Source organism: Dermacentor silvarum, chromosome 9, assembly GCF_013339745.2.
Source record: "Dermacentor silvarum isolate Dsil-2018 chromosome 9, BIME_Dsil_1.4, whole genome shotgun sequence".
Classification (NCBI taxonomy): domain Eukaryota; kingdom Metazoa; phylum Arthropoda; class Arachnida; order Ixodida; family Ixodidae; genus Dermacentor; species Dermacentor silvarum.
In genome coordinates this window covers 159520672-159546414 of record NC_051162.1, presented here as the reverse complement: position 1 = coordinate 159546414, position 25743 = coordinate 159520672, and the positions used below count along the sequence as shown (strand labels likewise).

General features: G+C 47.2%; 1 protein-coding gene across 1 annotated transcript in view; it reads left to right on the top strand.

The window, feature by feature from the left end:
* LOC119464588 (zinc finger protein 691) overlaps window positions 1-25743 on the top strand; it is a 43610-nt gene that overhangs the window by 4011 nt on the left and 13856 nt on the right. The window contains exons 2-5 of the mRNA XM_037725615.2: window positions 3426-3536; window positions 5724-5831; window positions 9707-9811; window positions 18724-18795. Of these exons, the coding sequence (XP_037581543.1) occupies window positions 3426-3536; window positions 5724-5831; window positions 9707-9811; window positions 18724-18795 (396 nt within the window). The remainder of the gene's footprint in view (window positions 1-3425; window positions 3537-5723; window positions 5832-9706; window positions 9812-18723; window positions 18796-25743) is intronic.

Below are 25743 nucleotides of genomic sequence, written 5' to 3'. Positions count from 1 at the left end.
TATGTGTGTTTGCCGGTGTTCCTGCGCCTTGGAGATTGCGGAATGCACACTTGTAAAACATGAAAATTGGTTATCGTTGAGGATATTGGCCCTTGCACACGAGGTTGAATGTGCAAGTGCACCATCTATTGTACTACCAGCGAAATAAATTTATTTTATGCAGGGAATTGTCTGGAAGTTATAGATGGGGCGATGGACAATGGGGGGGATATGACAACGTGCGTGTTCCTTTGAGCTCTCTTTGCTAGCTCGCGCTTTTTTTGCCACTTCTGTGTATAAATGCACCACCATTTTTTCGGAAATAAAAAAAAATTCATTTGTTCATGCTTTGTGTGCATCATCCTAGACTTCCCTCATTGTTTTGTGTCTTAAACCTGTGATGCCCAATGTATAATTCATGTCATACTGAGGTTCATACTTCGAAATTTTTATTTAAGCATGGGACACTTGTAGGAGCGTTTTTTTTTTTTATACACTGGAATGGCGTTCTCAGTTGTGGATAGCTCAGCAAACCAGTGACTAATTAATTACCATAATAAGTTATCACTAAAATAACATTTCAACATTTTATTGTTGCTTTTGTTTTTGCATAGGTCAGCGGAATAAGCAGATACTCACTCATACCTGCTCATCAATATTTTTGTAGACCAGGTACTCGCTCCTACTTGTGCATGCGCACTAATCGGCACTCACTCTTGTTCCTACCTATACTCACCCATGCTCACTTACATTCGTTGTCACTTACATTCACACTTGCCTGTACCTACCTACGCTCTTACTTGTGTTCGCTCACCGGCACTCACTCGCTGATGTACTCCCAACCGCTCACACTCGCCAACAGTCACACCCGTCAGTATTCACATCTACTCACATTAACACTCATGTTTGTACTCGCGTTAACCAGTGCTCGCTCCTGTTCATACTCTGTGCACTAAAACTCACCGGCAGTCACTCCCATTCATACTCACGGCGACTCGCATCCCTCGTCGCTCACTACCACTCTATCTCTCGTCTTCGAGATTAGTGAATATGAGCCAGTATACTCGCGAGTGACTGTGCCAATCGATGCGTCCTTGTGCAAATGTACTTGCCATGGCCAGAAATGAAGGTGAACAAGTTGTCCTAATTTTACTTGACTGAGGAGCTGTGGTTAGGCATTACAGGGTTAAAACAGTGCACCAAAACGCTAACAGCTTGCATGCCAACAATGACGATAGTGTATGCTATGTCAAAAGATGGGCAGCTAATGTTATGCCATTATTATTATTATTATTATTATTATTATTATTTGGTCAGAATACATATATACACTTCAAAGAGAGGAAAAGGAAAGCAAGAAGCAGGCTGGCAACTGCCACCAGAAAGGGCACTACACATATGCCTACTCTTGAGAAAGGATGGATGGATGGATGAATGAATGAATGTACAGATGGACGGACGCGGACGGACGGATTTGTGCTGCCCCGAAGGGGCATTGCTAATGGTTGGGGCCCGTAGTTCGTTCAGGGCTCCGCTGACTCTTGCCATCTTCTCTGCTCTCTGGATCAGCTTGAGCTGGTCGTCGAGGGCCGAGCTAGACAGCAGTGCCTCCGATTGCTCCCTCGTGGTGTTCTATGTTGTGTGGCGTGCACTTCCACGTAATGTGGTATAGGGTTGGTGTGGCCCCGCACCACGGGCATTCGTCCCTGTAGGCTGTGAGGTGTATGCGATGGTAATATGTGTAGGTTCGTGTAGGTGCCTGTCTGGAGCCTACGCCGGGCAGCGGCATCCTGCGTCTTTAGTTTTTTTCTATGGGGTGGTGGATATCGCAAGCGACTCCCTCTGTGGTAGTTCAGTATGGCTGAATACTCAGGGTCAACTGCGTCAGGGTCATCTGCAGTCGGCGTGATGAGTGCTCGGTTATGTACAAATCCTGGAGCTGCTCTGTCGGCATACAGGTTACCCGTGATGCCAGCGTGGCCCGGTATCCAGATGACGGTTTGGGTGGTGATGTCCTCTGTGCCCTTCTTGGGTATTTGGGCTAGGACTTGTGCAGCAGGTCTGTGATGAGTGTGAGGCGACTCTGTTCTATTAGTATTTCTAGCTGGAGACCCTTCCAGTCCTGCCTCTGGTACCCTCATAGCGTGTTCTGAGCGTTGAAATCGGCCATGATTACCAGAGGGCGGTCTTTGGCGAGGCGGAGGGTGTCCCTGAAGAGTTTGCCCGCCTTTGGCGGGGGGGGGGGGGGGCAGCAGACGTTTAGAACGAAGACACTCTTTCTCTGGTTGCCTTTGTAAACGAGTCCCAGGAGTACATGTAGTACGTCTACGTCATCTATGGGTTTGTGTTGTATGGTTGTGATGTTTTTGTCTACGAGTGTGGCTACTTTCCATTTGTCGTCTTGACTTGCTAGTTTTCCTTGTAGCCATGTAGTGTTGGCCGGGTACTGGGCTCTTGTATGGCTGGGGAACAACCAAAGAAAAAGCAAGATGACAGATCTCAGACTAAAGTAAAAGCAATGCTAAAAGCAGAGCACGGCTGGTCACTGGCAGGTCACGCTAATATAAAACAAATGTTAAAAAATGGAAGAAATAATGTCCGAGGTCTTCTCACTCAAAATCAAAGAAAAATGAGGTACAAACGGGAAGCCACACTTCTGAAAATGAAAGTCAGACTTCTATTTTTTAGATTTGTGACAGGAACTGCAGCACTGCTACATTAGTGCGTCATTGTGGATTTTAATGTATTCTCTTCTATTTGAGCAGGTTTGGTCAGGAAAAGTATAGGCTTGCTAGGTTGAGTTCTTGCTCTCTGTAGAATGCAGCATTGTCCTTTTTTCTGATAAACAATTAGCTTGACCTAAGTACGCACTATCAAAGCCTATCACATCACGGCGAGCTGTGTGGGAAGTTCAGGCTGCCGTCGCCATCCATCTTTAATTTTTGCATCATTTCTTGCTTACGAAGCCTGCTCTAATAGTAAGAGTTTGCTTTGCTACTGGAGAAGCATAATTTAAAAATACACCCTAACTCATTATTCTTTCCTCTAAAGTGCTCCTAAGATATGACCCGAGTAGATATGTTGAGACTTCTAAAAAAAAAAGCAACATACAAACACACACAAATGAGAACAAGAACAAGATGGTATAAAAAAAAAAACACAATGTTGTTTGCCCTCTGCTCATTGTACAGAACCATCACAACTTTCAACACATTTAGTGCAGATTTATAAGATGTTACAAGCAAAAGTAATTGAACAATTCAACTTAGAGTTGTGGGGCATGGCTTAGCAACATGGATGGCCTCATGATTACCATAGTTACCATTGCATTCAAGAAACATTAAAGTGTCCATGCAAGAGAAAGACATTCCAGTTATTTTCGCGTACACCCTCGTACAGAAACCTATGGTACATGCATATCAGCTGCAACGTTTGCCCTTTTGCAGATGCGGACCATAGTGATGACGACGACGGAACACGCACACCAGAGCGCAGGCATGTGGAGGCCAGCTCTGCGGTCGACAGCTTTGATGCTGCTTCGCCAACTGCATCCTCCTGTAAGTCCCTGCTAAATTCAAGCCACAGAAGTTGAGGGAACAGGCTGTACACCATCATGGGATGGTCGTGGTACTTCAGCTAGCAGAGAGCTGCATGCTTAGCTGCATGGATAGTTTAATATACAGTCAAACCTTGATATAACGAAATTCTCAATATAACAAAGTTTTTCGCTGCAAGTACCACTTCGTTATATCGAGGTTTGATTGCATTGACTTTTGCCGAGGAAAGGAAAGCGTACACAGCTGCTGCTGATTATGAGGTCAGGGGTTTGATTTCCGAGCCTTTAACTGCTAGTTCACTGCTATGAATCAATATTGGTATGACTCAATTGGTGCAACATAGGGCGACACCAACTTTACAATGATGGCGTTGGTGGCATGAAATGTAAGTCGTATTCCTGTCAGAGGCTTTACGCGCATATCTATCTAGATAGATGTGTGGGTACTTGCAAGTTCTGTAATGAACCCACGAAGCTCACGCACATCATGTGGAAGTGCATGAAGCTGCCATTTCTGCAGGGCAGTTTGAACAACAGTGGGAGGCACCTATGTGCAGCTCTGACCGAGCCATCTAAAAGGGGCTGGTGGCCTGGGCTGCGGAGGCCGCCGGCGCCAAGGGGCTTCCGGCTGTCTAAGTCAACAGTCATTTCTACAATTCATTTTGACCAATAAAGTTTTTATCATCATCACTGGAAGCAGAAGCGGAGCTTTCTCATAGGGGTTAGCGTAAATGATTTATTGTGATTGGCTCTAACAAGATCACTTAAATGAGGCAATACTGTACTAGCATAGAAGTTGTTAGCAGCCTGCTGCATGATGACAACATTAGTTAGCCTTTTAATGCCCAAACACAGTTTCACATCAAGACTTATTAGGACTATTGGTTCACCATTGTTTCTGGCCATCAAGAGTACATTTGTACAAAAAACAATGAAATCTTCTTGAAATGAAATGCTAACACCTAATTAGTATGCAGCAATTAATTAGGGATTGGTTTCTGGAACTATCCACAACTGAAAACTCGCTCTAGCGTATCAAAAACACTAATATTGACTATGCGTCCCGTCCTTAAATAAAGAGTTTAAGGTATCCAGCTCAGCACACCATATATATTATGTGCTGGGCATTACAGTGTTAAGGGTTCAATCCCATAGTTATGCCTTCAGAGTAGCCTTCAGTTTCGGTTTCTCATCTCTCATCACGCGCTATCAGCATTTATCAGGGCTAACACTGTTGCCAGTTTTCATGTGCATGTTGAGTCAAGTTAGTTGGCCGAATAAAATGTTATGTTTAAAACATATTTTGCATTCTTTTAAAAGAACTAACTTTGTTGGAGTAACTAACTGCTTTGGTGGTAAGCTTTTCAGTGAACTGTGAAAATTGATTTTATTTAAAGCTGATTTGGCTCCACTTTATGAATGAAGTATAGAGTATAGAGTTGTGCCTACTGCACTTTTAGAATGACTGCAGTCAGAGTGAAAATAAAGGAAATTAAGGTATGTTGTGATCAAGGCCTACATCCACTAGACAAAATCATATGTTGAATATTGTATCCTTTTCTTCACTGCATTGAGAAGTTAGAATAGAGGTGCTTTGTTCACACTCTAAAACACTGGAACGTTTCACAATCTTTATCACCTCTTGAATTCCTTTCATATATTGGGAACCACTTCTTTTGCACTGTATCTTGTACTTCCCACTCCTACGATAGCCCTTTGGGGCTGCAATATGTTGGAATAAATTAATATATACAGTCAAACGTTGTTATAACGAAATGGGATATTACAGAGTAATAGGTATAATGAAGTAAGTGAAATTCTCCTCAAAAGGCTCATGGAGGTTCATATTGCAGTACATGCAATAATGGATATAACGAAGTAATGGATATAACAAAGTAATTCTGGCTCTCCCTTCAACTTTGTTGTGACAAGGTTTTTCAGTAGTACATTGTATGTATATGTTTGTAAATACCATGCCATGGCAGACTGAAAGTGTGACCATTGAACGCTTGAACGAAGATAATCAACCCATTTCTTGGTTCATAACCCCTCTTGCAGTGTGCTATGTGAAATGTGTGCTAGGAGTCTGAGAGTTGATGTCCTAATGGAATAAAAAGCTAGCCTCATGTGAAAGAAACGGATTGCATTGCATATGCTATGCAGCTTGCAAATTTGTGCTCTCCCGTAGGTCCTGCCCCAATTAACGGTGACATTGGGCTCTTCTCGCCAAAGCGTGAGCCTGAGGAAATCATCTGTGCGGTCGACTGCTCGGACGGCTTTTTTCCAACCCATATTGGTAAGTACTTTTGTTATTTATACATTTACATCCCATCTTCCAGGGTTTGGAACATTGCATGAAGGAGAGGGGGGGTTACAGAAAAAGTAATAAAAGCTGGTAGATGGTATATAGCTGAGAAAAATGCTTAATGTAGAAAAGGTACGCAAATTTAGTTATTACCCACCTAAAGGGGCCCTCTAACACTTTTCAAGCCACCGTCTTGCAGGTTGCGTAGACTGATGGTTGGAGATAGCTTTTAGCATAGATCAAAGCACCGATATCAAAGTATTTAATACTTTGATCATGCAAACAAATCACTACATCGCTGCCGACCGCACCATCGCCTGTGGCGCTCGCGAGAAGCACTTGTGACGAAATCGACGTCACCACTTGCTTGTCCGTGATTGGTTAAAAACAAAGTTTCAGACAACCGCCGCATTTCAGCAAAAACGTGATAAATTAGGGTAGGTTGTATTTTTGATTGGTGTACTTTTTATACTGATGCAAAGAAACACAGCTGTAAAAAAAAAAACACTACAACTACAAAACACGGTTGAGGTGACGGCTACTCTATCGCATCTGGCCTCTGGGCATTGCTCTGTGTTATAGAGAAGTGCACACACCACACACACACGAGTTCTATTGTGACTTGTCTACGCTCGTGAGCAGCCTCGTCACCTTGTTGCCTCGTTTAGCGCGTGCACTACACTCGTGAGTGTTCAAGCGCTGCCAGTTTCTCACCCCGGTGCATCATTGTTGCCACACCCTTTCTGTCATTCACATTGCTGTGCTGAATTGCTTGTGCAGGTTGTGAAAGAAGAAGAGACATTGTACAGTCCCAGGATATTGACCGGTAGTGGCAACTGTGCCTCTTAATCCTATCGTCAGGGAACCTCATTACTTACAGCAACCTTCTCTTCAAAGGAGTAAACAAAATAATGAGGTCCAGCTAGGTGCCAATCAGCTCCGCTGTTTCTTTAGCCTTGGGCCACTAGTGCAAGCTATGCTAATTTTTTTCTTGTATTTTGAAAGTTCTCGGCTGAATAACTTGGATTGCGGATCCCTATTGCTGCTATTCTTGTTGCATTTATCTCTCCAACCGTCAGCCTATGCAATCTGTGGCTTGAAAAGTGTTAGGAGGCCCCCTTTAAAGGGACCGGCAACCAATTTTTGTGGTACCCATTTTTTTTAGTGTAATGGAAAGCTTACTGGTCATAGTGTCCAATCTTGCAGTGCTATCGCGGTGAACACTGTGGAATACTTTTCATCCGAATTTTTCTATCAGCAGTTGCGATGTAATCAGCGTAGTATTCATATGCTGGAAACAGTGATAGGGGAACGCAATAGCGATTGCATGTCGCCATTGGTGCAAAGCAGTATTATATGCCAGTAGTGCTATTCAGTGTAGTGCTGGCACCCATTTACGGCACAATTTTTGGACGGCATTTCGTGTCTCACAACAAGACCGCAGAACTTGGTGTACTAACTCGCAAACTTGCACGTGTACAAAAGCACTCACATGCGCTGCCAGTGCAACGAGGGATGTCACCACTTGATACTGCGGAGGCAGCAGCCGCTCATTGGCGTGAGCTTTTTTTTTTTTTAAGCTTGCAATACACATAGAATAAAGTGCAAACGTCCATGTAATATAAAGACCACCATTTTATACAGTGTGTATGGTCCACTAACTAACAGCCGAAATACGTACAGTACTAATCTGATTGCATACAGTACCAGTACCAAGTTTCACCGCCAGTTTGTGCCACGTGTTGTTTTTTTGCGACTTTCTGCGCCACTTTAGTATTATCATTTCTACTTCATTTATGATTGAGCAGAAGTAATATTATAATAATTATAATAATACTGATGAAGTAATATTTATAATATTAAAATTTGTACTTAACCAGAGGCACATATCTAGTGACCCAAGTTGCCGACAAAGGTTCATTGAAGAGCTACACATACCGCACGCACGCACGTGCATAACAACACACACACTCTCTCTCTCTGGAAGTATCGCAAGAATGCAAATTGCATTAATACTGCAATTGCATATAATGAGAAAGTACAGTCTAGTCACAATTTGTGAAGCCCTGGCCTTCCTTACGAAAGGTCAATTTGAAATTGCATGCAGTTACAGCCGTTTGAGTGGAGCGTGACAGTGTGTCCATTTGGCTTCATTGCTCCTGCAGCCAAACACCGTCTTTGGAACACCTTCTAACCCTCCACGTGCAAGTTGCGCGTGCATGTTGATGTGGTGATAGCACGATGGTGATTGTGCTTTTTCTCGCTACTCTAGCTTGTATTCTGCACCCCTGCTCTGCTGTGGGCGTGGCGCCAATGATAGGTGCGTGCTTACCACGCTGCAGACCCGGGTTCGATTCCTTGTAGGGGCTAGATTTCTTTAATTCATTTGATGTGGTCATCATATCGAGGCCACAAAGACAGACCAAATGTGTAGGGTAGCAGTAGCCAAGGAAATGGTCTCACGTTTGAAATTAAGATGGGGTCTGCACTTGCGGCTGCTTCTCAGGAAGCTGCTGCGCGCGCGCCTATATTGAAAGCGATCTGCGATGTGGCCAAAGTGTGCGCCCGTGGGGCCTCATCTTCAAAGCAATCTGCGACGGGACAAAGTGCATTCGCCAAGTGCTTACCACGCTGCAGACCCGGGTTCGATTCCTTGTAGGGGCTAGATTTCTTTAATTCATTTGATGTGGTCATCATATCGAGGCCACAAAGACAGACCAAATGTGTAGGGTAGCAGTAGCCAAGGAAATGGTCTCACGTTTGAAATTAAGATGGGGTCTGCACTTGCGGCTGCTTCTCAGGAAGCTGCTGCGCGCGCGCCTATATTGAAAGCGATCTGCGATGTGGCCAAAGTGTGCGCCCGTGGGGCCTCATCTTCAAAGCAATCTGCGACGGGACAAAGTGCATTCGCCAAGTGCCGGTAGCTTCGTATGCACTGCGCTTTCGACGTTTAATTCGCTTTGAAGTGAGAGCCAGCGCGAAGATCAATTTGCTCGCTGCCGCTGGCACGCTTTATCACTCCAGCGTTTTGACAAGCTCCCGCGGTCGTCGAGCGAGATGTGTTCATATATACCTGTGCGCGCGTGACACCGTGCTTGTTTAGTTGGTAAGCGAATATTTAGAACTTTATACGACCGATAAAACTACTATCCTTATTTCGTATAGCTGTCTACTAATTTGCTATCGCAGTCGATGCTTCACCTTTCGGGTGAAACTGCAACTTTTTTTATATCTCTGCCATATTGAAACCCTTTTATAAAATTCCTGAGGTAAAATGCTTTCTGGACTGTAGCTTAGAACATCCAGTGTACAATGTTATTTTCTTGATGGAGCCTGTTATGGATAAAGGCCACATATTGCATTCGTGGCCCCAATGAACCTGGGAAAGAATGTCCTTGTGCTGTGATTGTCGTTGAAATTAATCTGGAGCATATGTTTTCTTTTTGGGGTGCAAAAAAACAACAGCAAAAACAAACAAAAAAACAAGTGTCGCCTTACATTCTCTTTTCAACGCTGGCCCACTGCACCCGCCAATGCACTACGTGGAAGGAAAATGTAATGTGATATGTCGGCAAAATATCATGGTTAATAACTGTTAAAAATATTGCTCTGTGTCTAGTAGAGTGTTGCGTTGTAAGAAAACACGTATTCAGTTTCTGCAAGAGAGTAAGTGAGTAGATTCCTGCATGAAACAGATCACCACAAATGTAATACACACATAGAGAGGAAAGTCATGTTTGTGTGTGTGCTCCTTTTGGGGTCGCCTGCTTCGCACAAGAATCTACTTGTTTACTGTCATGTGCCAGCTAGTCCAGCAACATGTTATTTTTCAAGTGTCTGCAAGTTTGTCGCATTTGTTGGTGCAGACTCGAGTGAGGGTGATGTCGGGCCCTACTCTTCCAAGTGCGAGATGGATGAGCTGGGCTATAGAGCCGAGGGCTCTTACGTCTCTTCACTGGTCGGACCTTCTGGTAAGTACCTGCTTGATCCAAGCCACAGAAGCATCACAGCAATGTATGACATGCTACCTCTGGGCATGTTAGTCAACATTGACAGCAGAAAATGTGTTCAGAGTTTTGCCACTTCTTGCGATGAGCCCTGTGGGAAAATATGACTGTTCTCGTATATCGTATTTACTCACGTAAGGCCTGCTTTGTGTTAGTAATGTAAGGCCTGCCCCACTTTCAAGTGTGGAAATATGGAAACGAAGTTGGAAGGTAATTGAACGTCAAGTTGAAGTTGATGAAAGACACTGTCTTAGTGAGGGAATGAGGTGTTACCGCATATGAACCGTGCAATTTATTGTGAGAGCTGCGCTGGAGGGACAACATTTGGTTGACACCAACTCGAAGTTCAATTGCCTTCCAGATTTTTGTCATCAGTTATCATCACCATTGGCATCATCATCATAGTCATCAGACTCATCACATACCCAGCAGCCCCAGGGGCATGTATATTTAGACGGCACTATCTTCAGGATCGGCTCGCGAAAGAGGCTTGAAACAGGTTAGAAACAGACATACCTTGTAAGGAAAAGTGGTGGTAACTTGCTGAGTAACATTGTCTTCAAAAAGTTTCCGCAAGTAACACGACACATTGGGCTAGTTGGTGCACTTTCCTGATTGTGTTGTGCTGAGTTTTAAACTCTGCTCAAATGGATGACTACGACAAGGAAGGACAAAGCAAAAACTACCAACTCTTTAATCCTGTCAGTGAGCATGTTTATCTACATGGTGACAGGAATGAAATATAAGTTGCAAGATGATGACATGTGAAGATGCGGTAGGCCAATTGCCATTGCTGACCACACAGAATGTGTGCATTGATTTACACTTGCTAGCGTTAAATTTCATAAGCTATTTGTTACATCAGAGTGACACATTGTAGAGATCCCCTTACAGCTTATATAAATCATTAGGGTTAGTGATCTTGATGTATGTTACACAGTCTGTGAACAAATTAATTGATGATGAGGTTACACAGTTGGGGAGATCATTATTTTAGTCGTGTACAACTTTAGAAGGCAGCGGCATTTGCCTCTCAAAGGCGGATGCACACGAGTCTCCGCCAATGGGTGTGCACTCAAGACTGACGCCATGAGCTGGATGGCCGGTGACCCCACTGACAGAGAACATGGCAGCCCGCGCTTGGAACTAGGCCGAGTCACGTCAGCGGGACTATTTCTTTAGTGGTGGAGACAATCAGCTGCCGCGCTTCGGTCATCTGGGCGGGGCCTCTCCTGCCTTCTGCACATGCGCAAAACTGTGCACATGCGCAAAATGTTAAACGACCCATAACGTTTAGCGTACGTATGCTTTTCTCAGATTTGACGTTACCGTCTCTGGGTGGTTACATAGTTTACGGAAAACATGGTGGAAGTCCCGGCCGCTTGCTTCGAACTGAATTTGGCGTTGCTTTTGTAGAATTCACTTCGAAGCAAATGACTGTAAACGCCTTTTGCTTAGTCTCGGGCCTCTTCGACGTCAGAGCATTGTGGATCACTTTGCGGAGTTTTCGAGATCGCTTCTAGTTTCGAACGCCTCGCAGCCTATTGAGTGAAACTTCCGGGATTGCAGAGCCACTTATCGATGAAGTTGGGAGATAAACACGACAGCATATGGCCTCTGAGATTAGGACATCTCGGAGGCTATGGTCGACAGCTTTTTTTGCCGCATGTAAATAAAACACGCTTCTGGCTTTCATTGCGCTGCCTCTCGCACTTTTCAGACGCATATGCAAAGCATGGTGAATAGAATCACTTAGGTGCACTATGTATGTGAAATTTAAAGCGTAATCGAATGACGTTCCACACGTAAACTGTGCTATCACGCTATATTAATACTCGGTTTCTACAAAATTAGTTTGCAGAACGGTAACACTATTTCCCTTAACCCCACTATTACGCTAACGTTAAACCAAAACTGTCTAATATATATCAAGAAGAGCACAGGCCCCAAGACAAGTCTTTATGACACTCCAGATGCAACCGGTGGCAAAGCCGTTGAATAGTTATTGACTGTGACGTATTGAGTTCGATTGAAAAGACACTCCTTAATCCAAGACAACACATTTGGATCAGTATTAAGCTGATTAAGTTTATGGATATGTAGATCATGGACATCCGAAGTCGAAGGCTTTGGCAAGAAAATAAAGTACAATCAAAACTAAATCCTTGATCTAAGGTGGCGAACAAATCATTAGTGAAACAGAGAAGTTGAATATCACATGAAAATGTTTTTTCTAAAACCGTGCTGACATAGATGGAAGAACGAGTTACTTGCCAGAAAATCGATGAGGTGAGAATATATTACGTGTTCTAAGAGTTTGCATGGAATGCTAGTGAATGAGATGGGGTGGTAGTTCTTGGGACAATGCGCTTTACATGATTTATGGACTGGTTTATGGATTTATGGTCGCTTTCCAGTTGTAGGAAGCGATGAGCACTGTAATTACTGTGCAAGCAGTTTAGACAGACTAACAAGTGAAAATAGTGCCGTGCATTTTAGAATTTTTGAATTAGTAACAGAAGAGGATGTCTTTTAATTGTCAGTCAAATGGTTGATACCATCCCAGTCAACTAATATGGAATTCATAGTACAAAAAGAGGAATGAGGAATATTCGGTAAATTGGCGGGATTATCATCACAAAGAAATGAGGTAAACGCTTCATTTAACACAAGTGCAGCGCAGATTTTCTTCAACATCACTGCCATCAACATGAACTAACTGATTAGAGTCAGCTTTTTTGTCACTAACAATGCTCCAGAATTTGCGTGGATGAGTTAGTAAAAGGGATGGCAGACATTAAAATAGTATCATCATCACAGACTGTACTCACATAGCTGACTGCATTACGCAGGAATTGTGTATAGTCGAATCTTGATAATTCGAACTCGGAAGGGGCCCGAAAATTTGTTCGAATTAAAAGAAGTTCGAATTAAAGTAAGGACGTATTTTTGAAGTAGTTTGAGCACCATAGCACAATGCACGAACGGTGCGAGTAGTGTAATATTGTGGCGCGCAAGCGCATAGCGAGCGCAATCGCCCAACGCTCAGTTCCCGATAACGGCAGAAAACGAAAGTTCTGGGAGCGGACGGTGCCGGCATGGTGAAGGGTGGGCGCGCGCGGAGACCGTCGAAGGTGAGGGAGGAGGGCGGCAGGGAAGCGGATTTGGCCTCGGCAACTCCGCCGCTTCGGTGGCAGTGGCTTCAGGGGCTTCCTTCGCCCTCTCTCTCAACTCCCTCGCAGCTCCCTCACCTTTGACTGTCTCCATGCGCGACCGACGCCGTGCTGGCACCGCCGGCCCGGCGCAGATTAGCCCGCTCTCTGAAGTTTCGTTTTCTGGCGTTAACAGGAAGCAAGCGTTTGCCGGCGTGGGTGCCGGCACCGCTGGTCCAGCTGGCCTGGTGCCAGCTTAGCCTGCTCCTTGAAGTTTAATTTTCTGCCGTTAACGGGAAGGGAGCGTTTGCCGGCGTGGACAGTTTCGTTGGCCGGACTGGGCCTCCGCTGCTGCATTAAGGGGTCTCTCCTATGCTTTTGCTCTATGGCGGTGTTGGAGCAATGCCGGTCGGAGGCGCCGCCGCGTTATTTGGAGCACTGCTGAGAGCATTGTTGGTCTGCGGTATGTTCGAATTAACCGTAGCAAATGCTTTCGCGTTCGAATTACGGAGCGTTTTCGCCCATTGAAATACACATAACTTTGACGGGACAACATCATCAGTTCGAATAAACCGGCAGTTCGAATTAAGCGTGTTCAAATTAACGAGATTTGACTGTATTTGCAACTATATGGCAAGTTCTTATTGTGTTTGTAGAGTATGTGTAGTGTGTGTTTGTAGAGTATGTGTAGTGTGTTTCTTTCACTCTAAGCCAGGGGTTCTCGCCCTTGGGAACCCCACTAGCTTTCTCGGAGTGTTGTGGAACCCCTGCCCTTTCCCTCTCCCCCACTTATGTGTTGGCATAAAGAGAATGCAAAGGAGGAAAGGGTCTTGCTGCATCATGCCCAGTACTGTAAGTGCTGAAATGCCGCCATGTCTCAGGTATAAAGGTGAGGGGGGAGGAGGGAATCAGTGCCTGACTAAAATTAAATTCTGGGGTTTTACATGCGAACACCACGATCTCAATATGATGCACGCTGTATATGTTGGGGGCTCCAAAATAATTTCAACAGCCTTGGTCTCTACCGTGTACCCAATGCACAATACATGAGCGTTTTTGCATTCCACCTCTATCTAAATGATCTCGAGATCAGCAGCACTATGCCGTAGCCCCTGCCTGAGATGCTGCTCCAGGGTAGGGCCTCATCCCCTCTGGACCTGCCTAACCAAAGTAGCAGCCTTGTCTTTGTGTGACATCTGCTATTGGCGGTTAGTTTTTTCTGTTTGAAGGCCATTGCTCCTGATGAGGAACTCGTGATAATGCATATAGACAAGTGATTCCCCTCCCCCCCCCCCCCCCCCGCACAGCTTTGTGCACCGTAATGTAGCGCATGCCAACCATACAGCTACTACTCTGTGCAGTGATTTATAAACGCTAATGAAGTGTTCTTCGCACAAATGAATTGTTAGACACACAAAACTTTATTTCATTTCATTGCAAACAAATGTTTCCAGTCACTCGATATTCGATCGTCATTCAGTATACGGATCGTAACGTTAAGCCTAAATGCCCTCTTTGCCTGGCATGCACCAGTGCCACTCGCATGCATAAAAATCCTTGTGGCGTGGTCTTATTATGGAATGGACGCAGTGCAGTAGTGAACCGGCCTGTTTTGACACTGCAGCATGCCAACACTGACATGTCTTCATCACAATTAATGCGTGAATGCGCCCCACACACCACGTTGCAATATTTCGTTTAAATGGTCAATATTGTCATCCATCAGCAACTGGAGTCAACCAAGCAGATGCCGCTGAATTCTGAAGTTGGTCTCAGCTTGCAGGTCTTTGGATTGATTGCTGTTCACATGTTGCTAACTATGCACACGAGCACGAATTAAAGGTGTCCACATGGCCCAATAAAGCTTGTTGGGTGAGTTGGTTCATTCTGTGGAGGAAATAAATATACTGCGCAAAATGCAACATCCCTCTCGTCGAGATGGCACGCTGCCCTGCGTAGCTACAACCTCGACGACCAACTATGGGCGACCCAGCAAGCCTGTGAGGCGGCGAAGAGGCAACACCTCGACGTCCCCACGTGGGAGGCCCAGCCACCACCTCTTGGCCCAGCCACCACCTCTTGCTGGTTCTAATAAAGTTTATTCAGTCAGTCAAAATGCAACATAAGGACGTAGTAATTGACTCAGACAAGCGCTTGCCCGTGTCCCTTACTACATCCTTGTGTTGTATTTTGTGCAGTATATTTATTTCCTCCGCAGGGCCACCATGGGCCTAGCAGTTGGGCAGTGATCAGGGTGCCTCAATAATACCTCGAGACTGCTACCAAAGCACCCTTGCGTGCTGCCTCCCCATGAGCCTCTCATTGCTTGCAGACTACCTAAGCATGGATGTGCTGTGCGATGGCTTCGTTAGAGCCAAAATACAATGCAACATTTATTCTGTAAATCGATAAATTGTCGAAGTGAAAAGGGATTGGGCAGTACGGGGTCGGCTTTGTTCTGACTTGTTGCGGGAACCTAATATGCCGTTCGTGGAACTCATAGGTTCTGCAGAAGCCAGTTTGAGAACTTCTGCTCTAAGCAATTGTGGGAGAGAGCAACTGAGAGAGAGTCTTATTAGAGTGCAGCTCTTAGGCACTGTCATATGTAAGAGGCCGCCTGTGGCGCGAAAAAGAAGAGGAGCACGCGATGCCCGGTGTTCGGAACGGCACGAGCTCACGAGACGCGTGAGCCGAGGCATAATCGAGGGATGAACGGCGCTGTCCGTTGATTATCGACGTGGCTCCGGGCCAGGAAGGTCGCATCTCCAGCTACGCTCTGGCGACGGGAGACTTGGGGGTCTGGCTGAGTCCGTGACGTTGGCCGTCCAAGGTGTGGCCATCGACCTCGGCAAGTTCGAGCGAGGCTCCTGGACTGGCTGCAGCCTCTCACGGCAGGACCGGGCACCCCAGAGAGGATCGCCCTTCTGCGGCAGACCGGCACGTTCGATTCTCCTTGGGACGCCACGTCGGCACTCACGAAGAGGTTGCGACGCATCCCGACGCTAGGCCTATCCAGGTGGGCCTAAGCAACGCCGAGCGCCATCGCTGACGAGCTGACGAGCTCATCACCGACGAGCCGACGAGCTCACTGCCGACAAAAGAGACAACGCGAGGCGTCGGCACCTACGGCACTCTCAACGCTTCGGACGAGCCCGACACGGACGCGACAAGAACCCCGTTTCCGCTTTACGACGCAGTTAGGCCGGGGCCAAGGTGGCCAGACTTTGGCGAGCAGAAGCTAAGACTGACCGAGAGACTTTAAGGCGGAGCGAGGCTCCGAAACTGAGATAGTTCTGTTTAAGTAGTTTGTAGTTAATCTGAGTTTGCTGTTTGAGTTCCAGTGGAGACTTTTGTTGAATCAATTTTAGTTTCACGTGCCTTTAGTTTTGACTTTCGGTTTTAGTGTTGTGTGTCGCGTGCGCTCACCGTCCCTGTACATATTAAATCCTTGTTTGCTGTGCCGCCGGTCGTGTCTCTCCTCCATCGAGAGTAGCGCATGTACACAACTCTCCACACTCCCAAGTAAAGGTGACAGGCGCCCGTTCTAGCGGGGAGCGTCGGCCTTGGCATCATCCCTTGTAATGGAGCTAACGAGCACAGTGAAAGACGAGAGTGAACGCTGAGCGTAGTGGGGGATGAAAAAGGCGGTGAGAGCGAAGAGGTGCGAGGAGGAAAGCGGAGAGGAGGGTGCAGCGGAACCATGAGGAGGAAAGCAAAGGAGGGTGTGGTGAAAGCGTGAGAAGAAAAGCGTAGTGCGGTGACGTGGCTACTAGATGGCGCCAGAGTAGCATGCATTGTCCACAAGCACGCTTGGCAAAAATGCCAGAGTACTGCTTTCTGGGAGGTCTGTCAGCGACGGCTGCTGTGAATCACGCCCACTCGTCACCCATGCGCTGGCTCTCGCGATCTCCAGATTAGCGGGGCAGTTGTGCCACACTTTTCTCCGTTTGCAAAGTGCTGCACGAGACCGATTGTCCACGCCAGCTAACATATCGCGAAATGAAAGTACGTATAGAGCTGCGCTCAAAATTTCGCATTAGGGAGTATCGTAATCATAGGTGAATATTCATTTCTTCAAGTTCACATAACCGTAGAATAATTACAGGAAAACAGCATCAATTTATTTTGTACATTTTGATGCTGCTGTGTAGCTGCACTGAAAGGTTGTGCCTGTGGTTTGTTCTTCATCCCGCATGTAGTTACAAAAGAATTATGTACACCCGACAACTTTCTGTGGCAGCAGAGCCACAGCTACGCACACATGCTCGCACGTGAGGAGCTGCTTCTGTTGTATTACTACACCAAGTAGTGCCAACGTTTTGCTGGTGGTTTACAGGTCCAGGAAAACCGGACATGGACATTAGAAGCCAGAAAACTAGGAACATCGACAAACAGAAATAATTTTCCTAAGCAAGCTCTTTATTGGTTTAATATTGAACAAAAATGGTAAATATTGAACAAAAAATAAAAATTATAATTGCTACGGTTTGTTTTTACGCTTTGTAGCTTCCAGTTGCTTACATTCGCGGACTGCATGCAGATGTGTAGTAAAATAAATGCGTGCTTTGGCTCCATAGCTTTCGGCTGGGCTGCCACAGAAAGTTGTCACCTGGGTGTAGATTCAGCACCCAATGCTGGAATCTATGTGAAGTGAACCTTTATTGAGGAAGAGAGAGAGGAGAATATATTGAGGAAACGCAGTGTCATCCAGCGGGCTGCTCTGCTCAGGGGGGAAGGGATGTAGAGAAAAATAGGAGACTGAGGAGTAATGATGTGGACAGGCAGTAGGATGTGGTTATATAAACGTTGGTGTTCGAAGGGCGCTTTAGTGTTGACTAAATATTCTAAGATAGCCTTGATGGCTCGCTTCATTGATACGTCTGGTCGGTGGCCCAGTGACACTTTTTATCTCAACGGCCGCCAGTTGTTAATTGCTGCTAATGAAGAGATCAATATGTCTGCCGTTCAGAATGATATTGGGGCAAGCAAAAAGTATATGTACTCCACTGTCTCAGGTGCTTTGCAGGCATCACAGTCTGGCGAGTCCTCGCGTCGGATGCGATGAAAATAGTCATGTTAACACAACGCTTACTGTAGTCTGCCCGCTGACACAGTACGCTGAAAACTGTACTAACGATGCTGCTAGATTTAAAATCATGGAAAGATGGTCTGTATTTACAAATGAGGTAGCACGGCTGAGCCACAAGTGCCGGGAATGCATGGATGAAAAGCTCCAGGAAAGATTGCCAACCTAAACTGAAAAAAAAACTTATTTTTTTCCTTTGGTATCGCTCCGCAGTGGAAGAAATCGTGTAACATTATGGTTCAGTTCTGGTTCAAGCAAAAAAATAGTTTCTTTCCAGTTTTCAGTTCACTTCCGGTTCGATACCCTGCTTGTGAGTACCCAGACTTCCCGTACTGTTGCAGTTAATAAACAACACTGCATCGAAACTCAGTGCATGCCACAAAGAAAGCTCCGCTTGAATCCACTTGAAAATGTTGAGTGCTGCTTACAGGAAAGCTTAACTCCTGAGCAGAAGAGTGGCAATTTGCCCACCTAACGACATTGGCCAACTGATGGCTTGAGGACACCTTAATGCAGAAACCCATAGGTGTGGCTACACGTCATTGAAAGTATACATTGCAGACTCGTTCCGTGTTGTGGTTTGATAACGCAGCTTCTTTTATTGCCTGACTAATTGTGTGCACTGTTGCTTCATGCAGGTACCGCCACGATGACTGGACCGAATTTATCCGGGTTCCTGAACTGTTGGTGGGACCCATCTGCGGCTAACAGTGTGTAGCATTTAGCTTGCTTCACTTAGGCCTCGTTTGCTGTTAACATTTGTAATGAAGTGTGTACAGACCTCAGAACTGTGAATAGCTACAGATAAGTGTGTTGTTCTTAACAGCTAGCAATGCCTGCATTCCGCGTTTACGAACTCTTCAAAGTCCGGACAATCCATTCCTTGAAATAAGACTCGATGGCAGGGGATAGAAGAAACTAGCAATAACGCAGATGGACGTTATTAACAGGTGTGAGGTCTGCTGTATGTGCTAACCTCATTTTGAATCTAAAACCTCTACCACATTGACTGAAGGGAATGAGAGAAATATTGGTGGAAAGCCTCCAGAACTCGGATTTGCTCAAGAGCGAAGTCATAAGGCCATCCCAAGCTTAGTCTATGGCGCAGGTTGTAAAATTCATTGGGCATTATATGTGGTTTCGAGCAATAACTCTTGCAGTGGTTGTGGTAGATTTTGAAGGATAATTTTTTTTTATTTTGAAACAATAGTAATAACTTGTGAGATGTCACTGTGGAATGTGTGGGCAGATGCACATTTACCCAGTGACGGTAAGGTCCAACAACATATGGCTCTGATTAATCATCCATACCCATAAAATAGAATGCACGCATCAAACATTATTCTCTCTTCTAAGCCTTTGAACAGTTTTGGTTAGGAGAGACGTAGTAGACGTGTTGTTACTTTTTTGTCTCTCGGCAATTGTACATATTGTATATTGAAATGTATTACAGTTAAAATTTGTGTTATGTTTTGTGCTTGTTATTATGCTGCAACATATTTCTGACATTATTAGGATTCTAGTTATAGTATATTTATAAACAATTTGTAAATCATATTGTATATGTCATTCTGCAACTGTGTGTGCTTGATTTACCAATGGGAGTCTTGGACATTCGTCAGACGTTGCGAAACACCTTTAGCTCAATGCTCACCGATTTGTGATGTATTCGTTAAAGTGAAATAAAATTGACATTGTTATTATTAAAGATGACATTAAGTTTTCACATTGACAGTTTTAAAAGCTTTTGCCGTTTTTCTCTGTTCAAGCCTAGAGGAGCCTAAATTTTTAATTTTGGGGGGATACTAAAGGGCAGCCCTAAATCACCTTACGCGTGTCAAGCATCTATGCAGTATTTCTTCATGCCTATTCATATTGTGGAGCAGCCTTAGTCTCTTAATAAAGGTTTACTGCTGGTTCGTACGATTTCTGTATAACTGCCACAGCACTCTAGAGTGATTGGCTGGATATGCCAATACTTGTCCCGTGCATAGAAACGCCCCATCTCCACTCTCCATTTCACAAGCTATTGGCACGTACTGTTGTGGAAACTAGAGCTTCATCAACCAACCTGCAAGTGGTGTGCATTGAATGTGTAGTGACACAGCCGCTGCTTTGCACGGTCGGTGCCTGAGAAGTCGATGATGAAAAGTCTGATCAAGACTCGAGCACCGGCGCCATGTAGAGCCCACCACCTCAGGCTTCACTGGCTGAGCCTGGCCACACGCCCTTGTTTTAAACGTCAGCGACTGCACATATATTAACCCTTTGTTGACGAGTGTTGCCTACAGCAACATACCCGAAAAAAAATTTGTTTCTTGCCGAGTTTCAGTGTTGAGTATGAAGGTTCTGGCTAAATGCCTTTGACCAACACTGAATGACAGGGGGCAAGCGTCATTTATTTGTTTAGAGTAAGAACACTGGACGAGGAAGGAGCTTGGCACGCGACTCACTGTCTTTTGAAAGCAAGGTCAGAATAGACAGGCCAATGCAAGATATCCAGCTGCAGTGGTGTCACACGTGTGATGTAGAGCAGATGAAATGTGCACCTATGGTTCACATATGATGAGAGCTCTCTATCGAAATTGAAAACAACGCCTTAGGTGGGCTTGAGGTGAATTTTCCTGCCTGGGGTTTGCCCCCTCTTGCTGAAAACATTTCCAAAAAAAATATTTTTTCTTTTTGTTATGTTTATTCTTGATGTGTTTTGCACGTTTAGACAGAAAATAAACATTTTTTCTCTGTATTTATATGTCTCATATTTAAACTTAAAGGGTTAATGAAGAGCATTGCCTTCAAATGTATTTCTGTCGAGCCCAACATGGAATGTGTGGTACGACAGGGGTGCTGCTGTGTAGGGTGAAACGAAGTTGTCTGTCATGAATGTTATTGCAGCCATAGTATAGTGAAGCACTGTGTGGGCTTACGTCACACCTTCGTAATGTCACCTGCAAATTGTTGTGTTGTTGGTTTCTTGAATATATATTCTACTCTGTGTACTACTGTACTGCAAGTCCAGTGGAGGAAATTTTTCTTACGTTTCTCGACATTGCCATGCCTATGTGACAAGCTAGAGCGGTGGATATGCAGTGTACGTTGAGCGAAGTACATGATCGTTGACATAATAACGCCTGCATGCTCGCACTTTTAACGTGATCACAGCTTGCCTTGTTGTAATTAATTAGTTCCATTGGAAACCCATCGGTTAAATTTTTTTCGACTGCACTTTCACCTCCTAGATCTCGCCGTAACCGTTTGTTCACTTGACCTTCGCCTTGCTGACCTCCACGCATGCCGTGTACATTAAAGGTGCCTGCTATTTCTATCTTGTTTTTAAAGGGCCCTTAAACCACCCAGAGGTCGAAATTTAGTTGTGATGTTGCAGTTGTGCACGAGTCTACAACGAACACGTAGCCGTGAGAATTTTTCGAAATGGGGCCTTAATAGTCGAGTTACACACATTTGATGATTGAAACACAGCGTCGCTCGTTTCGCTCTTTCCTTCGCAACTCTCCTCGTTGGTTGGTCTCTCCTCTTCGCTGAGTGCTCCTCCAAATGTCACGTGACATTCCTCGTCACCAACGCACTTCTCAAAACACTGTCCACTTCCGGTTAAGGCACGTCCACACTAGCAGCAAATATACCAATGGCGAACCGACCTCTAGTGCCGTAGAACGTCTGCCGCGAGAGAGGTGTCCAAAGGATACGGCAGTTCGGCCGACGTACTACACGATCGACGGGCCAATCGACGACACGCGAAGCTGCGTGCCTCTGCCGCTGGCGACGAAAACATCGGCTGCAGCTTCTGTTCCAAGCAAAATAATTTCCGCTAGATAAAGCGATGCGTAAATTGTACATTTTATGAGAAACACTATCCGCTGTCAAACGTTTAACTTGAACGAGAGCTCCGATACTTATCAAGCTCAGCTGTAGCGCATGGCTACCGACGGGAGACGACCGGCTCGGCTGTGCTCGCATTGCAGCGGACAGCGCTCCTAATATCAGCGTATTTTAATTCTTTGTGTACATTTATTGCGAAAAGCGACAACGATAAGAAAATATTGCGGCTCGTGAGCGTCGGTAATTCATTCTGAAGCGCCGTCTGCTTTAGCTTTGAAGGGAACCGGAAAAGGCCTATATAGCGACGATATCGGCGCTGTTGAGCGATCAGCGGCAGTGAGGCTGCCGCACAAATGAGTCCTGGTCTCATACTCTCTACGTACAGCAAGGAAATTTCACCGTTCGCAAGCAAAACCACTGTCGAACGGCGGCCCGCGAATGGCAAACAGCATGCGACGAGTTACTGTGCCGGTAACGTTGACGGGCCTTAGCCGCGACTTCGCGCTTTTCGGCTACCCGCTGTTGCTGCTGTGCCTGCCCGTGCTCATGCGAAGCGTGCCACTCAGGATCCTGTGGTGCGTGCACATCTAGAAAGGCCAACGCCGTCAGACTCTATTTGCGCAGCTAATCAGACCGCTAAGCACGACTGTGTTGGAATGCGAGCGATTTGGCACTTGTGTTGTGGGCTGTAATTACCGATTCGCAAGCACGCACAAGCAAGCAACGCGGCGAAGAAGAGCAGGGAGCGCGCGTAACTGCTAGCAGACTAACCGGAAGTCGTAGGTTCTTGATCGACCAATCGACATTGTCGACCCGGTTGACATCACCAGATGCACCCTGGTGAAATCGTGACATCCGTTGGGGATACTGGAAAGGCCAGGAGAGGAGGACGGTGTGACGATCGTGTGACGTAACCCCAGCCATATTTTTAGTTGGCCTGCTAGGCTCAGTGGCCCGCTGAAGCTCGGTGGGCAACATTGGTCTGGGACGGGGGTTCCTCGGCCCCTCCCCTTTCATTCACGGTCCGGGGCGGATCGTGACACTGGCGACGAAGGAAGCCCACGTGTCGACCCAAGCCACCGAGAGCGGCGAGACACTGCCCCCCGTTCCTGCCGCCATGCCGCTGTATGGGAGGCTCGAGCCGTTCAAGGGTGATGGGTCCGCCTGGCCAGTCTACGAGGAGCAAGTTCACGTGTTTTTCCGGGCGAACGACACACCCGAGGCAAAATAGCGGGACATTTTCCTGGCCAGCTGCGGGACCCGCGTCTTCAGTCGCCTGCTCGACCTTCTCAAGCCGGCCACACCGCATGTCAAGACACTCAGTGAGCTGCTCAACACATTGCGGTCGCACTTCAGCCCGGCACCGTCAACGTTAATGGAGCGTTTTCGCTTCAACCGGAGCCGCCGCGAAGGAGAGACCCTCGGCCAGTTCGTCGCTGCGTTAAGAGGGTTAGCGAGTGCCTGCGCCTTCGGGGACCAGCTCGACTCGCTGCTCTGGGACCGTTTCGTCTGCGGGATAAACAACCCCACCGATGCAGACATGACTCCTGGAGCTTCCTGATCCCTCGCTGGACGACGTCGTGAAGGCAGTGCAGGCGATGGACGCTGCTGCCAAGGACGCCGGCGAGATTGCACGCGCGACCGGCTCATCGTCGACGGAAGCAACGGTCAACAAGATGACGACTAAGGGTGTTACGTGCAGTCGCTGCGGTGGTGACCACTCCCCCTCACAGTGCCGATTCTCCCAAGCACAATGCTTTACGTGCGGAAAAACTGGGCACCTCGCACGGGTTTGCCGAGGGGGGAGGACGAACAGCGGACAGCAGCAGCAGCCTAGATCAAGCCCAGGTTCCACACAAGCACGCGGTCAGGGTAGCCGTCGCAAGGGTTCGCGAAGAAGACGTGCGGCAGCAGGCGCGGGTCCTTCAGCGGCCAGGCTCCACGTCATGGCCGAGAACCCGCCAATCTTCGACATGTGGCACACAGGCCTTGTTCCGTCATCTGTGCCACCGTATCTGCTGACCGTTGAAGTCTGCGGGCACCCCTATTCCATGGAGCTGGACACAGGGGCCAGCGTGTCGGTCATGGCCGGGAAACTGTTCAAGCGTATTTTCCCCGACATGTCCGTCGAGGCTTCGTGCGTGATGCTGCGCAGCTACTCCGGACAGCTCTCCCAGGTCCAGGGGCAGGCCCAGGTCAGCGTTCGCTTTGGTGACAAGGAGGCAACCCTTCCCTTTATTTAACCAAGGGGTCATCACCGACACTGCTGGGCCGAAATTGGATTCACGCACTGGGCGTTCGGTTGCCGGAGTACCAAGAGGCCAGGCCGTCTTACATGTGGTCAAAGATGTCCCAAGCCTCCTGACCGATTTCAAGTCCCTGTTCCAACCTAGGGTGGGCACATTTGCTGGCACGACGGCTAGCATTTATGTTCCTGAGGGAGCCCTGCCTCGTTTTTTCAAGCCTCGCCCACTGCCGTTCGCCCTGAAGGACGGGGTCACCCAGGAGCTGCAACGGTTACAGCGAGAGGGCATCCTGGTGCCCGTCAAGACCTCCGAGTGGGCCGCTCCCATAGTTCCAGTCCTCAAGATGGGAGTGTCAGGATCTCTCAAGGTCACCATCAACCCCGTCGCTACCGTCGAGAAGTACCCGCTGCCCCGGATTGAAGATCTCTGGTCAGCGTTGTCCGGGGGACAGAAGTTCACAAAGCTCGACCTCAGAGACGCTTACCCGCAGCTGGTGCTCCAGGATGCCTCCTGGAAGTATGTCACGATATCGACAACTTTGGGGCTCTTCCAGTACACGCGCTTACCGTTTGGCGTGGCCTCAGCCCCGGCCATTTTTCAGAGGGAGATGGACAACCTCTTCAGGGGCATGAGGCACGTGGCGGTGTACTTGGACGACATCCTGGTTACTGGCACCGACGACGGGGACCACCTGCAGAACCTGCACAACGTCCTGGCACGATTGCAGGACGCCGGTCTCAAGCTCAAGCTGGAAAAGTGCGTTTTCCTGGCCCCCAGCGTTGAGTACCTGGGACACGTCATTTCCCAGGCTGGCCTGTCCCCAGCCCCCCGCAAAGTTGATGCTGTGCTCAAGGCGCCAAAGCCCCACAACAAGAAGGAGCTTCAGAGCTACCTTGGCCTCATCAACTTCTACAGGAGTTTCCTACCGAACCTGTCGGCGCATCTACAGCCCCTCCTTCTACTTCGAGATGGTCAGCAGTGGACCTGGAAGAAGGAGCAGGAAGTGGCATTCCAGCGCAGCAAGGAGCTAATCACCAAGGCTCCAGTGCTGGTGCACTTCGATCCGGACAAGCCTGTCGTCCTAGCAGTAGATACGTCGCCGTACGGTGTGGGAGCCGTCCTGGCGCACCAGGCCAAGGATGGCCAGGAACACCCTGTTTCGTTTGCTTCCCGTCGGCTTTTTGCTGCAGAGCAACGTTACAGCCAGCTGGATAAGGAAGGCCTGGCCCTCATGTTCGGGGTCGAGCGCTTTCACCAGTACCTGTGGGGCAGAGAATTTGAGGCAATCACGGACCATAAGCCGCTGCTGGGTCTGCTGGGGCCGGACAAGGCGGTTCCCGTGCAGGCCTCGCCTCGAGTGGTACGCTGGGCCTTGAGGCTTGCGGCCTATAACTACCGGCTGGTCTACCGTCCGGGAAAGGACCTGGGACCTGCTGATGCCCTTAGCCACCTGCCCCTGCCGGAGGTGCCAGCTGCTGCTCCAGAGCCTGCTGAACTGTTCATGCTGGAGCACGCGTACCCGGAGGTACTCTTCAGATCTGCGGTGTCACAGGCGACCAGCCGGGATCCAGT